The sequence below is a fragment of the Diaporthe batatas genome (genome assembly GCF_019321695.1).
Source record: "Diaporthe batatas strain CRI 302-4 chromosome Unknown Contig00011, whole genome shotgun sequence".
Taxonomy (NCBI): domain Eukaryota; kingdom Fungi; phylum Ascomycota; class Sordariomycetes; order Diaporthales; family Diaporthaceae; genus Diaporthe; species Diaporthe batatas.
The window spans coordinates 306,413-322,512 of record NW_025408558.1 but is presented as its reverse complement, the minus strand read 5'-3'; the positions used below and the strand labels follow the sequence as shown (position 1 = coordinate 322,512).

The window sequence follows — 16,100 nt, the reverse complement described above, 5'->3', positions numbered from 1 at the left end:
ACAAAATAGCGAGAGAAAAGAAGGCGATTTACTTACTAAGTATGATGGATATATAGCTATTACACACGGAATAATAGGGTAAAATAATAGATTTATATAAAAGCTTAGTACCTACCTAACTAAGTAATATAAGTAGCTTAAATTCTACCTACTCTTTAAATATAAATACTTTTTTTATTTTAACTTTTATTTTTCTATTACTTTAAAATATTAATATATTTTTATAACTTTAACTTTAAATAATTAACTTTATATTTAAATATAACTTTTTTAATATAAAGTTAAAAACTTATAATTATAATTTTATAATTAATATTTTATTTAATTATATTATATTATTATAACTTTATTTAATAAGTTAATATATTAATCTATATATATTCTTATTAATATATATATATTTCCTATTAAAAGAATCAATTTTAATATACTTTATTTAAGTTTATAAAATCTTATAATAATAAATTTAATATTATTAAATATTAGATTTTTATTTATAATAAAAAATTTAAATAATTAATAAATATTATTATAAATTAAAATAAATTATTAAACTTTAATTTTTAATTAAATAACTAATAATTTATTAAAGAATTAATTAAGATATTAAATTTTAATTTTTATTTTAATTAAATAGAATAATTATTATATTTTATTATAAAAATATATATAAATTGTTTAAATTTTTAATTTTATTATTAAGTTAAAAGTAAGTAGTTAAAGTTTTAAAAGAATAAAATATAATATATTTTTAAAAATTAATTTAATTAAATTTATTTTATAAAACTTTTATAATAACTTTATAATTATTTATAATACTATCTATTATTAAAAATACCTTTTATATTAATATATTAAACTATATTTATTTAAGTTAATATATTAAAAATTAAAACTATTATAAATTATAAACTATTTAGTTTTAATATTATTAAATATTATATATAAAATTATATAATTTAAGTATAAATATAAGTTAATTAAAATAAATAAAAATAAAAGCTATAATTTCTTTAAGGAATATATATAAGTTCTAACTTTATTTAAATAAATACTTATTTATTAACTTTACTATATTATAAGTAAAACTATTTAAAAATAGTTATTTAAATAATTTATTAAACTAAAAGATAATTAAATAAAGTAATTATATTTTATTATTTAAATTTATAATTTTAATAACTTTATAAAAGAGAAATAACTATTAATAATTAAGTTTATAATTATATAAAATAAATCTTTATTTTTAAAAAGGTTATTATTATTTAAAATAATTAATATAGTTTTTAAAAGTTAAAAATTATAAACTTAATTTAAAATATATTAAAATTTATTAAAAATTTAATTTTAAATTTAAAATATAAAGTTTTAACTTATTTAAAAATAAAAAGTTAAAGAAATTTAAAGAAAGATTTAAATTAAATTAAATTAAGTTATAATATAATAAAATAGTTAAATAAAAATTAATTAAAATTTTATATTTATAAATCTTTTAGTTTTATATTTAAAAAATAAAAATATATATTATTATAATATTTATTTATATTTTAAATATTTTTATTTATAAAAGTTTATAAAATTAATTATTAAAGATTTAAAAGAATAGAGTAAAAAGGTAAAAGAATTTATTTTATTTTTTTAAATCTTTAATAATTAATTCTATTAATTTTCTATAAATAAAAACATTTTAAATTTTAATTTTAATATTTTTAATAAATTTAATATATATAATAAATAATATATATTATTTATAAATATTTATTTATAATAATTTAAAGTTTATAAAATATTTTTATATTAAATAAAAAACTTTAAAAGGAATTTTTAATTTTAAATAATTTTTTAAAATATTACTTTTTATTTTTTATATAAAATTAATTTTATATATAAATAAATTATAAAGATTTTAATAAAGTAATTTATTTTTATAAAATATTTAATATATTTATTTATTAATTAAAATATAAATTTTATATAATTTAATTTATTATTATTAATATTAATATTTATATAATAGTTTTATTTTATTTTATATTATTTATTTATATTAATATTATATATTTAATATAAAGTTTTAAAATATATATAAAATTAATAATAATATATTATATATTTTAAAATAATATATATTAATAAAGTTATATATAAATAAATATATTAATTTTTAAAAAATATTTATAAATTTTAATTTACTTTAAATTAAATTTATAATTTCTTTTATTTTTAAAATTAATTATATTAAATATTAATAATTTCTTTTAAATAAAATTTATTATTATATAATTATAAATATAATTATTAAAATTTATTTTTATTTATTTATAATAAAACTATTAAAATAATAAATTTATATAATAAAATATATAATTAAATTTAATAAATTAATTAAATAATTAATTTTAAATAATTTTATATAATAAATATTTATTTAAATAAAATTAAAACTTTAATTAAAGAAATAATAATTTTATTTTTATTTATTTTAATTAATTTATTTAAATTATATTATAAATTTAATATTTTAATATAATATATATTAATATTAAATTAATTTATAATTTAAGATAAATTTAATTTTAATATAATAATTTAAATTAATATAAAATATATTTTAATAATATATAATATTTTAATATAATAAATATAAAGTTATTATAAAATATTTTATATAATAAATTTAATTAATTTAAGTTTTATAAATATATAATATTATATTTTTAAATTTTAATTATTTTTAAATTATTTATAGTTTTTAATTTTATTATTAATTTAAAAATAAATAATTAAAGTTTTAATAAATATAATATAATATATTTTTAAAATTAATTTAATTAAATTTATTATATAAACTTTTATATAATAACTTTATAATTATTTATAATAATTTATATTTTTAATTTTATTATTAAGTTATAAATAATTAAAGTTTTTAAAAATAAAATATAATATATTTTTAAAAATTAATTTAATTAAATTTATTAAATAAAACTTTTATAATAACTTTATAATTTATTATATTTATAATATTATTTATTATTAAAAATATTTTTATATTAATATATTAAATTATATTTAAATTATTTAAATTAATATTATTAATTTATTAAATATTAAAATTATTATAAATTATAAATTATTTAATTTTAATATTATTAAATATTATATATAAAATTATTATATAATTTAAATATAAATTAATTAAAATAAATAAAAATAAATTTATTATTTTTAAAAGTTTTAATTTTATTTAAATAAATATTTATTTAATAAATTTAAAAATAAATAAATTTATTTAAAAATAATTATTTAATTAATTTATTAAATTAAAAATAATTAAATAAAATAATTATATTTTATTATTATATATAATATTTAAATTTATAATTTTAATAACTTTATTAAAAATAAAAAGAATTATTTATAATTAAATTTATAATTATATAAAATAAATCTTTATTTTAAAAAATTATTAATATTTAAAATAATTAATATATTTTAAAAAATTAAAAGATTATAAGTTTAATTTTAAAAATTAAAATTTATAAAACTTTTAAATTTAAGTTTAAAAGTTTTTTTAAATTTTAATTTTTTTAAAAAAATATTAAAAGTTTAAAAAAGTTTAAATAAAATTAAATTAAATTATAATATAATAAAATAATTAAATAAAATTAATTAAAATTATAATTATAAATTTTAATTTTATATTTAAAAGTTATAATATTTATAATATTATTTATTATTAAAAGTATTTTTATATTAATATAATAAATTATATATATTAAATATTAATTAAAATATATAAAAATAAATTTATTTTTAAATAAAGTTTTAACTTTATTTTATAAATAAATATTTATTTATTAACTTTATTATATTATAAAAATATTTTAAAGTTATTATTTAATTTATTATACTTTTATTAAATTAAAATATAATTTTAAATAAAATAATTATATTTTATTATTATATATATTATATATATATATATATATATAATATTAATAATTAAATTAATAATTATATAAAATATATTTTTATTTTTAAAATCTTATTATTATTAAAATAATTAATATATTTTTAAAATTTAAAATTATAAATTTAATTTAAAATAAATTATAATTTATTAAAACTTTAAATTTAAATTTTAAAATATAAATTTATAATTTATTTAAAATAAAAATTATAAAATTATAAAAAATTTATATTAAATTATATTAATTATATAATTATAATTATAAAACTTTTAGTTTTATATTAAAAGATATTAATTATTTATAATATTTATATTTTATTAATAAATTAAAATTTAAAATTTAAAATTTAAAATTTAAAATAAATTAAAATATAATTAATAAATAATATAATTATATTTATTAATTTAATTTATTAATTTAATTTATTAATTTAATTTATTAATTTAATTTATTAATTTAATAATATATAAATAAATATATTTAAAATTTTAAAAATCTTTTATATTTAAAATAATTAATATATTTCAAATAATATTAAAAGTTTAAAATTAATTTTAAATATATTAAAATTATTAAAAGTTTAAATTTAAACTTAAAAATATTAATAATTTTATATAATATTATTATAATAAATATTATTAATATTTAATAATATTTTAACTATTAATATCTATTTTAATATCTTATAGTATATAATAATAGGCTTACTTATATTTATAGTTATTTAACCTTTTTTTATTATAATTTATTTTATATATCTAACAGTCGTATAACGACAAGACAGGAAGCCAGTATTAAATCATAGCTATGCTGTGGTACGGAACATATCTATATACAGCTTCTATCCTCCAAAGTCTAGCAAACGCCGCTGGGAACGACGAAGCTCTCAGTCCTCCTCGAGGAGTTGTACACTGCACCCTGGCCCAGGCCACGCTTAGCGAATCCGGTCCAAAGCTCACAGGCGTTCGCACCACCGGTCAGAGCCAAGTCAGCGTCGATGATGGCGTCTCGGGCCGAGACCATGGTTGGGTTACAAGGTTGCCTGTGGCATCAAATGAGTACTTGGACCAGCAAGTGAAATCAGGGATAGCAACTTACAGAGACATGCCGTCGATGACGAGCTTCATGGCAAGGTACCGTCCATCAGTAGGCACGCCAGCACTGTCGAAAGTCGGCTTAGCGGCGGCGTTGAAGCCGTGCTTATCGATCAGGTTCCAGAGGACCTCGTAGAGGATTGTGGTCCAGATGGTGCCGACGCTGTGAACCTCGGTCTTTCCGTTGACGCTCGTGTAGGTGTAAGGATTTGTCGTCATGTCAGTGCTGAACAGGTACGCCCTTATCCCGGCAGGGTTGTTGTAGACCCACGCGCCCATAGAGTAGTCTGTTGCTCTCGTGTCGGTTTCCTTCAGACGAATTGCAGTTGCCATGAAGTCTCCCCAGCCTTCACCCATACCACCAGACTCGACACCAGTCAGACACCTGGTGTTAGTGCCACCGCCGGTCAGCCGGTTGGAAACGCCGTGGGTGTACTCGTGGATGACCACTCCGGCCTCGAACGCACAGTCGCGGACTGGAGTACTCTCTGTCCACAAATACATGCGCATACGGCCTGGGCGACCATCTGCAGGTGTGCTGAAGTCCGCATTGTTAGTTCCAGCCCCGTCTTGGGCATTGACAATTGCAAAATCACTGCCCTGGCCTCCCTTTCCATCGTTGCTGGTTTGGAAGTTGTACGTCGACTCAGTGAAGCCAAGCTCGTAAAGTAGGTCGTGGTATGTGTTCACCGAGTAAAACAGCTGTGTGACCGATGCGTTGTCTACAAAATATCAGCGGAATGCGTTGGTGTCCGGTAAAAGTTCTGTGACACGTACAATAGCTCTCTGGGTCAGCCATGGATGGGGAGTAGTCATACTCGAAGTCGAAATTGGGAGACTCCGGGCGGTAGTTGCCCGTGTAGCAGGTATCGCAGGTAGCACCAGTTGGGTTAACTTGGGCAGCAGCGTTGTTTCCCCAGGTTGTGTCATAAGTCTTGGTACCATCATTGTGCCAGGTGAAGGGTGAGTCTTTGAGAACCCAGGGATCCTTGACCACCTCACGGCTGCCCTCGTCAGGGTCGTTGACACCCCACGGACTTTCACGATATTAGCACATGGAATTACGGCAGGATCTTAGGAAGCTTACTAGACCAGGTAAGTGGCGCTGATATCGGCCTGCTTGGGAACCAACTTCTCATGGGCTCTGGCGACGTAGTTGACCACACCGTGGACCTTTTCGGCCGTCTCAGCGTCGACATATGACAGTAACCAATCACTCGAGATGTCAGTCTCGATTCTCCACGTCAGTGCCAGGGTTCCGTCGTCCTTGACAAAGTACAGCAGACGGGCCTCGGGGTCGGACTGGGCTCCCGTTGTGCCAACGATGTTGTACGTCTCAACTCCGTCCTTGGCTTCAGCAGTAGCGCCATCGGCCTTGACGTCCAGCTGCAGAATGGAGTTGGCGGCGTTGAGAGCAGCCACTGGGTCCTTGAAGCCACGCTTCATCAAGGGGCTACTCTCTGGCAGAGCCCCAGTGTAGAAGCTGTTGCCATGGGAGAAGATTGAGCCGTCCTTTGCGATCTAGTATCGATGTCAGTTGTGCACTCAATCCATTTTTGCTCTTGATATTTGACTTACGTTCACGTTGAAATCGGTGTTGTCAACGTCGAGGCCAAATATTGTCTGTCGGAAGTAGACATGACCAATGCCGTTTGTGCTGATGTAGCTATCATAGACCCGGAACTCGGTATCAGGGACTTTAGACTTCACGAGTGCGGTGGCAGTGGCAACGAAGTCATCACGCTTGATCAGCTTTGTCTCTGGACTGGAGCTAGTCTCAGTTGCATTGACGTAGCTAGCAACAGTGCCTGGGCGAAACTGGTCAAGATCGACCAATCTTTTGGACAGCGTCGGCTTCCACGTCTTCTTGTTGGCACTTTGAACAGCTGGATGTGCAAGGGCAGAACTGCCCAACAGGCCGAGGAGAACGAGTGACTGCATGGCGACTAGCAACGATGCTGAGAAACGACGTTGAGGATGCTACCAACCAGCATCATCTCCGTCAGTACCCATTATGGGGAGTTCGAGTTCTTATAATAATCAATCGCGGTCAGCAAACAGACAGCCGCAGAGTTTGGGGCTCCAACGACCCGTACGAGAAGCCATATCCAACTTCCCATTTGGAGTTGAGCCCGTCGCTGCTCGCACCAGTTCCGGGGACTATTATCTTGGCATCCGGTACGCAAGGGCCAACTCGAAGGTGACTGGTTCACGGTAGCTGAATGAGGCAGTCACTTGCATCGCCAAGATGGAGTAATATATGTTGGATGCAAGCCTTTGATATGACTCGATGCACCGCCAAAGCTTGGCGAACACTACTGCAGCGCCCTTGATGGAGCCGCTCCCAATCAGGGTCGGGGAGGGATGTCCTAAGACCTGCGACGCCTTCAGGCCACAGATAATACCTTGTGCCGAATCTCGGGGCAAAAAAACTCATTACAAGTTGACACTTCGAGCGCGGCATAGAGTGCCGACTCGGATTGTCTCAAAGAATATGTTCAACAAGTCCCAGAATCTTGGCATAAACAGAAAAATAGTGTCTGCATACACTACTATTCACCACATTCGTATTGCCTCGGCCTGACAACCCTTGAGCGTGACAATGAGACCCGAGACCTGCCCGATTGGGTAAGGCAGAACGGCCAATAGTGGGGATTGCAGCAAGGTAACAATCCGGCACCGAGATATCGTGATAGGGGGCCGTATTGCTGTGGCCTACTTATCTATGACTGTACACAGAGACCAACATCTTGCGCAGGTGGTCAGCAATGGTCATTTTGGCGGTGGACACGGCAGTGGTGACCACTTGATAATGCAGTGCAAGCGTCGACAATTTCCATCTCATATCCGGTCGTGCAAGGCGCACGCGCCCAAATGCAGATCACGTTCACCGTGCTGACGCCGATCCAATCCATATCTAGAAGGTCTTCTTTAAAGCTTGTTCCTACCTCCTTGTGACCCTCCTAGATCTGAAGCGGATACTTTCCCTCCTATACTGTGCAGAAGAGTATTTCCTAACATCCCGTTGAGTCCGGCCAAAGTCCCACAACCACCGACTGACCTTCGCCTCCGTGGGTGGGATTCCAGCGGCAAAAGGCAATGTTTCACTTTACTCTGCTTGTGCGAGCCGTCTTTCCCAATCCACGCCTGCAAAATGTGAGAGTGATAGAAAGCAAACTTCCAAGGTTGTTAGCCCAAAATGGCCCTTCTCAGGAAAGGCAGTCTACGTAATGCAGTGTGAACGCTGCACAATCTGGTATCGGCTAGTTTCGCTTCTATCTTGTGTACGTGCGAATGGCGTCTTCTGCACAAATATAGATAGATTCTGAATCGCAGGGCTGTGCGCTTCGACATAGTCATGCTGTCTTCTGCCGCAGCGGCATGATCAAAAGTTATACCAAGGCTGACACGTATTGTATTCTCTATACACTGTTATTGGCATTCTATTTTTTAAACGCTGGGTCTTAAGCGTTTACCACCGAATGAAGGCGCCATATATGTCCTCGGATGTTTACGGAATAGAAGCGAAACCAGTAGTGAGGTAGTAGTTTGAGCCAAGGTTGTTGCACTAGGGGTGCAGGTTATGGTGACTGTACGGGTCTTATGTACTGGTTGAGATAATTTATACTGGTTGAGATAATTTACCTAAGTATGGTAGATTGGTTATTGTGGTCTTTTGGCCGGGCGGCAGAGCGTTGAGTAGCAGTCACGCTCCTATTACAGTATCCCGTACTAAGTACTTAGACCGGTCTACATACATCCCCACTAACGCATATTATTTCTTAACTATATAATATATTATTATTAATTCTAAATAAATTTTAAATATTTTAAATATATAGATTATTTATATTTTTTTAGTTTTATTATTAAGTTAAAAGTAAATAGTTAAGGTTTTAAAAAGATAAAATATAATATAATTTTAAAGATTAACTTAATTAAGTTTATTATATAAAACTTTTTATATTAATATATTAAGCTATACTTAATCTATTTAAGCTAATACTATTAACTTATTAAAAGTTAAAGCTATTATAAACTATAAGCTACTTAGTTTTAATATTATTAAATATTATATATAAGATTATTATATAACTTAAATAAATATAATTTAATTAAAATAAATAAAGATAAAAGCTATTATTCTTTTAAGGATTCTAATTTTATTTAAGTAAATATCTATCTATTAGCTTTATAAATAAAACTACTTAAAAGTAATTACTTAAATAAACTAAAAATAATTAAATAAAGTAGCTATATTTTATTATTATATATAATATTTAAATTTATAGTTTTAATAGTTTATAAAAAAGAAATTATTAATAATTAAATTTATAATTATATAAAAGTAAATCTTTATTTTAAAAATAAGTTATTATTATTTAAAATAGTTAATATATTTTTAAAAATTAAAAACTATAAATTTAATTTAAAGTATATTAAAATTTATAAGAATTTTAAATTTAAGCTTAAAGAATATAAAGCTTTAACTTATTTAAAAATAAAAGTTTAAAGAAATTTAAAAAAATTTAAATTAAATTAAAAATTAAATTAAGTTATAATATAATAAAATAATTAAATAAAATTAATTAAAATTTTATAATTATAAATCTTTTAACTTTATACTTAAAAAGATTTTAAATATATTATATTTTTATATTATATTATAATTTTATTTTATTTTTATTTATTTATTTTAATTTTTATTTAATTTTTCTTTTATTTAATTAATTATTTTTATTTAATTAATTATTTTTATTTAAAGTTTATATATAAGGTTTATAAAATTTTATATTTAAATTTAAAAGTTTTGAATTAAAATATTTTAATTATAAATTATTAAATTTTATATTTTAAAATAATATAATATATATATATATATAATATTTTATATAATAATAAATATTTAAAATATAATATTTAAAAATATATTAATAATAATAATAAAATATAATATAATTATTAATTAGTTTAATTTATATATAAATAATTAAATAAAATAGTATATATTAATAATAGTTAAAGATCTATTTAATTAAATAGTAAAATACTTAATTAAGTTAATTAAACTTATTAATTAAACTAAGTAGTTTATATATATATATAAGTCTATTAATTTTATAATAGTTAATTTATTATAGTTTATTATTTTTATATTAATAACCTTTTAATTCTTTAAAATTAAAGTCTTTTATCCCTTCTTTTAACTAATTAAAAGCTTTATTTATTAATAAAATAAATTTTAATTAAATTACTTCAATTACTTAAAATTATTATTAAATATATAATTATAATTTATTTAATTTGAATACTTAAAATATATTTAAACTTAATATTTTATAAATTATTTAAATTATTTAAATTATTTAAATTATTTAAATTATTAATTAATTAATTAATTATTAAATTATTATTAATTAATATTAACTATTAATCTTTAATTAATTAATTTTTAATAATTTCTTTATATAAACTATTTATATATTTTTAATTTTACTATTAAATTAAAAGTAAATAGTTAAAGTTTTAAAAAATAAAATATAATATATTTTTAAAGATTAATTTAATTAAGTTTACTATATAAAACTTTTATAATAACTTTATAATTACTTATAATACTATTTATTATTATATATTAATATATTAAACTATATTTATTTAATTTAAGTTAATACTATTAATCTATTAAAGGTTAAAATTATTATAAACTATAAGTTAATTTAATACTAATAAATACTATATATAAGTATTAAATTTACTATATAATTTAAGTATAAATATAAGTTAACTAAAATAAGTAAAAATAAAGCTATTATTTTCCTAAGAATTCTAACTCTACTTTATAAATAAACACCTATCTATTAGCTTTATAAGTAAAACCACTTAAAAGCAGTCACTTAACCTACTATATAAACTAAGAGACAATTAAGTAAGATAATTATACTTTATTATCTAAGTTTATAGTTTTAATAGCTCTATAAAAAAGAAATTACTATTAATAATTAGATTTATAATTATATAAAAATAGATCTTTACTTTAAAAAAGTTATTTATATTTAAAATAATTAATATATTTTTAAAGAAGTTAAAATTATAAACTTAATTTAAAGAAAATTAAGATTTATAAGAATTTTAAATTTAAGTTTAAAAGTTTTAATTTAATATTTATATTTATAGAAATAAAAATATTTATATAGCTTAAAAAGGTTTAAATTAAGTTAAAACTAAATTAAGTTATAGTAAAAAAGCTAATTAAATAAAAATTAATTAGAAAATTATAATTATAAGTCTTTTAACTTTATATTAAAAAGAATAGTTTTTATATAATAAATATAATTTCTTCTTATTAAGTATAATATTATTTTATTTATATAGATTATTATTTATTTTATTAATCTTTAATTTTATTAAAAGATTTTATTTTTATTTAATTAACTATATAAATAATTATAATATCTCTTTTATTAAAGTATAAAATTTAAATAAAGATAAGTAGAGCTTTAAATAATAACTTATTTAGTTTAATATAAATATTATTAAAATAAACGTTATTATAAAAGTTTTTAAAAGTTTTAATTTAATTTACTTAAAGTAATTACTTTAATTTTTAAAAGTTTTATAAAAGTATTAAAAATACTTATTAAAGTTATTTAAAATTAGTTATTAAAATAATTAATAAATTAATAGATTTTATTATTATTAAACTTAATAGTTATATATTTTTTTATAAATATTATTAATATACTTTTTATTTTATTTTTAATTTAAATATTTTATTATAATATAAATTAATATATTATTAATATATATTTATAATAATTATAAATAACTTTATTATAAGAAATTTAAGGTTATAATAATTATATTATTAAAGTATTTTTATTTAAATATTATAAAAAAGAAAGAAATTTAAAAAAGTATAAAAGTTACTTTTTAATTAATTATTTAAATAATATAAGGTAGGTAAATAAATTAATTAATAAATAAATTTAAATTATTAATTAAAAAGAAAGAATTATTATAAAAGAATTATAAAACTTACTTAATAAAAAGTTTTACTTAATTAATTATATTTAAATAACTTAAATAACTTACCTTTTAAAAGTTATAATAATAATAGTAATATTATTAATTTATTTTCTTTAAATTATAATAGTAAAATAACTTTATTAATTTATTTTCTTTAAATTTAATATTTAAATAACTTAAATAATTTACTTTACTATTAATAGTTAATTAATAATTAATTAATATTAATTAACTTAACTCATATATAAATAGTTAAGTAAAATAATATATATTAATAATAGTTAAAAGTTTATTTAATAAAGTAATAAAGTATTTAATTAAATTAATGAAACTTATTAATTAAACTAAGTAATTTATATATATATATAAACTTATTAACCTTATAATAACTAATCTACTATAATCTATTATTCTTATAATAATATATAATTATATAATTTAATTTTATATTATATAAATAAAATTAAAATAATTTTAAAATAATTTTAAAATAAGTTTTATAAAAATATTACAATAAGTTAAATAATTATTTTTAAATAGTTTTATTTATAAAATTAATAAATAGATATTTATTTATAAAATAAAATTAAAACTTTAATTAAAGAAATAATAATTTTATTTTTATTTATTTTAATTAATTTATATTTAAATTATATAATAAATTTAATATTTATATATAATATTTATTAATATTAAATTAAGTAACTTATAATTTATAATAACTTTAATTTTAATAGATTAATTTATATTAAAATTAATAATATTAATTTAAATAAGTATAAAAGTATTTTTAATAATAAGTAATATTATAAATAATTATAAAATTATTATAAAAGTTTTATATAATAAATTTAATTAAATTAATTTTTAAAAGATATTTTATGTTTTATTTTTTAAAACTTTAATTATTTATTTTTAATTTAATAATAAAATTAAAAATATAAATAATTTATATATATTAAATAAATATTATATATAAAAGTAAAACTTTAAATATTTAAAATTAAAGTTTTTAAAATATAATATCTTATTATTAAGAATTTATTTATTTTTATATAATATATAAATAATATTATAAAAGAAAATATTTTTAAAAAAAACTTAATAACTTTTTATATAAATAAATTTAAAGGTATATATTAAATAATTATTACTTTCTACTTAAAGTATAAAATAATAATTAGTTTAATAGTTATAAAGATAATAAATAGATATATATATAGTTAAATAAAAAAATATAATATAGCTAAAGCTCTAACTGTGCGAAACGCGTCTATGATTATTGATCCCGGTGTGTGCCACGAGCAATTCAAGCGTCTCATGGGATGGGCCTTCAATTTATCGGCCAGAGAGGTGGAATCTCGCAGGAGGATTGAAGCTCAATCCTGGGCTCGAAGATTGCGTTCAAACTGTAGGCATGCCTTATGTGTAATGCTTCCAAGGTTCCGGTCAAAAAGGCGAACAGCTGACGGCAGTATTCCAACCTTGGAAGGTTGTCTCGAAAAGAAAAGCTCGATAATTCCGGCGCTCTCAGTTTAATATGGAAGTAACGAAGGGACACCTTTGGACAATATCCATATGGCGACGTCCAAGTCGGCCAAGTAAACTTTCTGTTCCCAAGATCTCAAAACCTTGGAAAGCAAGCGGTGGTATTGGCAGGCTTCACCAGCGTCACCGCTCCTTGCCATTAGATATTATTTGCGCTTAGGTGAGTGGTCCATGTTGGTATTTTGCAATCGATCCCGACGGCCCGTTTGCAATTTGCTATCTGCCAGCTGCAACAGCCAAGATTGACTCGAAACTGGAGACTTACTCATGGGCCAAGGTTCATCTAGCAACAAATGCAGGTCGAACACTTTCGCGGCATCCAAGGAATTGGGATGGACTTGGGATGGGCGGGATGGCCTGCAATGGGCTCGACTTACAAGGCTTGGCAACCCATGACGCTGAAACCCGAGCTGTCAAGCCAAAGCTTCGCCCAAGAGCGGAAACGGAATACGACCTTTGCATTGTATCGACAAGCATGCTGCCACGTCTGCACGCAGATCGGCAGATATGTTTACCGAGACCCAGATTCATATCCATCTCGCACAGCCACGTGTTGCCGTTGCCTTCCGTCCACAAGGATGTGGGGACAACTTGAAATGCTCACCCAAAGAGTGGTGAACAGATGCCGAGGAGCAGGAAGCCTTGGCCGCCTCAGACAAAATATTACGACTTGTGAGGGGGCGTACGCCGCTGAAGACGTAAGATTATTCCGCATCACCTTTCCCTGCCTTTCCGTCTAGCCCAACCTGATGCTTGCAATGCAGAATCCCCACTCAGCTGAGTCCTCAACGTGCATTCTTTTAACGGTGTTCGCCGCGGGCGAGCCTCAAGTGCTCACTCCATGGCCGATTTGAGTGACACTATGGCACCTCTGATACCTCTTTCAACAGCCCCGGCACTCACAAAACGAGCCTCAGATGCCCTCCCTCCCAGGCTCGAGGCACTTGAAGGCATAAGAAATGCTACTGCACGGTTGAACGGGCTCACACGAATGCCCGACGATCCGATGTTGCAAACGAAAGCGGACGATAACACTCGTGAAGACTCGGGCGGGCTGGAACCCAAAGTTAGCCCGAGGACGACCACAATAACCTTGCAAATATTTGGTACGAATGTTTTCAGCCTCTAGTCTTAATTTTGGTGAGCGTCAGTTGGTCACAGGACTTATTTAACACGGGATTTTAGTGATTGCATTGGTCGCTATTGGGGGTGCATCTTTAATATGGTGGCAAAGAACACGGCGATCAGCGCGCCGGGCACAGGCACATGGACGCCAGGGAAGAGGTGACAGAAACCTGTTATCGAAGACCGGCCGTCGAGTGAAACTGTTCGGAGCAAGGGAACATAGCTCAAGGCCGCACGGGTCGATTTTGAACTCGACACCAGCCCACAAGCTCGACATCGATGAGCAGCCTCCGACACCGGTCCCGGAGCCCGTTTTGATCCGTGGGGATATCGAACCTCCCAAGTGGTTACCAGAGCTCCCTTCTCATCAAGAGATTGACCTCCATAACTCTGTGGCTACTGCACCACCACAACCTCAACCCAATCTTCTGCAACAGAGACTGCACCAAAATCTTGCAGCACAAGGAGTTGACGGCCCACTCTCCCTGCCGCTGCGTGCTCTACTCACAAGACAATCGACGATGTCCTCAAGTTACGCTGAATCAATGATGAGCTCAGCCCCATCATCACGATCATCCACCATTGTCTATGCCTCGCCACTAAGACCTCGTCCTGTCACACGGAATGCTCCGCGATAAAGGGCTCAACCCTTCCCTTTCAAAGAAAGAGTCAATCCTAGATACACATTCCGCTAAGGGCCGGGCCTTGACTTGGGAATGGCATTGAACAGGTAACTGAAAACGCCGGGAATGACCCCACAGACATGGCATTTTCAGCCAGGTTCGGTGGCACTGCGCCGTGAAATCCAGCTGCTGTTCTTCCACTCCAATGGCCTGTTTGCCAAGTTGCCGTGATGCCACCGCCTACCTCCTTGAACTTCTCAGCAACATAAACTATTTGCCAAGTAGTTATGATCCGCGTTTGGACAAATGCGCATTTGCGCACATCGACGTGAGAGGGCCAACCTTCTTAGAAAGGTCTTTTTCCTAGAGTTTCTCGCTTGGACTTTTCGATCGACGCATCACAACCCACTGTCAAGGCTGTAATCAAATTCTTGGCATTAGCCCATCTATCTTCAATCTTGCTAGTTCCATATACCCCGTGCAGTCTCTCGCAGATCAAATAACTATGACTTTGGGCTGCATCTAACCTTGCTCGCCACAGCTGACCACCCAATCCGAAGCCGACTGTTCCCTACAGCTCCAGGTGAAACAGGCAGCCAAAGACATGAGCGGTCTGCGCAAGGACCATATCCAAGGGTGGTTAGTTGCCATAATGGGATTCAGCCAACCCCCTAATTTGACCTACCAGAACTAGCCGAGGAGGATAC

The 16,100-nt window shown here is 25.5% G+C and overlaps 1 protein-coding gene across 1 annotated transcript; it reads right to left on the bottom strand.

The window, feature by feature from the left end:
* Positions 1–4,829: 4,829 nt before the first annotated feature.
* Positions 4,830–7,009, bottom strand: KVR01_008932 (uncharacterized protein; the record flags this gene model as incomplete). The annotated part of the gene is made up of 5 exons (XM_044792201.1): positions 4,830–5,016; positions 5,073–5,790; positions 5,846–6,105; positions 6,156–6,589; positions 6,647–7,009. The coding sequence occupies 5 exons, from the start codon at positions 7,007–7,009 to the stop codon at positions 4,830–4,832; spliced, it is 1,962 nt and encodes a 653-aa protein (XP_044641434.1).
* Between the last annotated feature and the right edge of the window lie 9,091 nt (positions 7,010–16,100).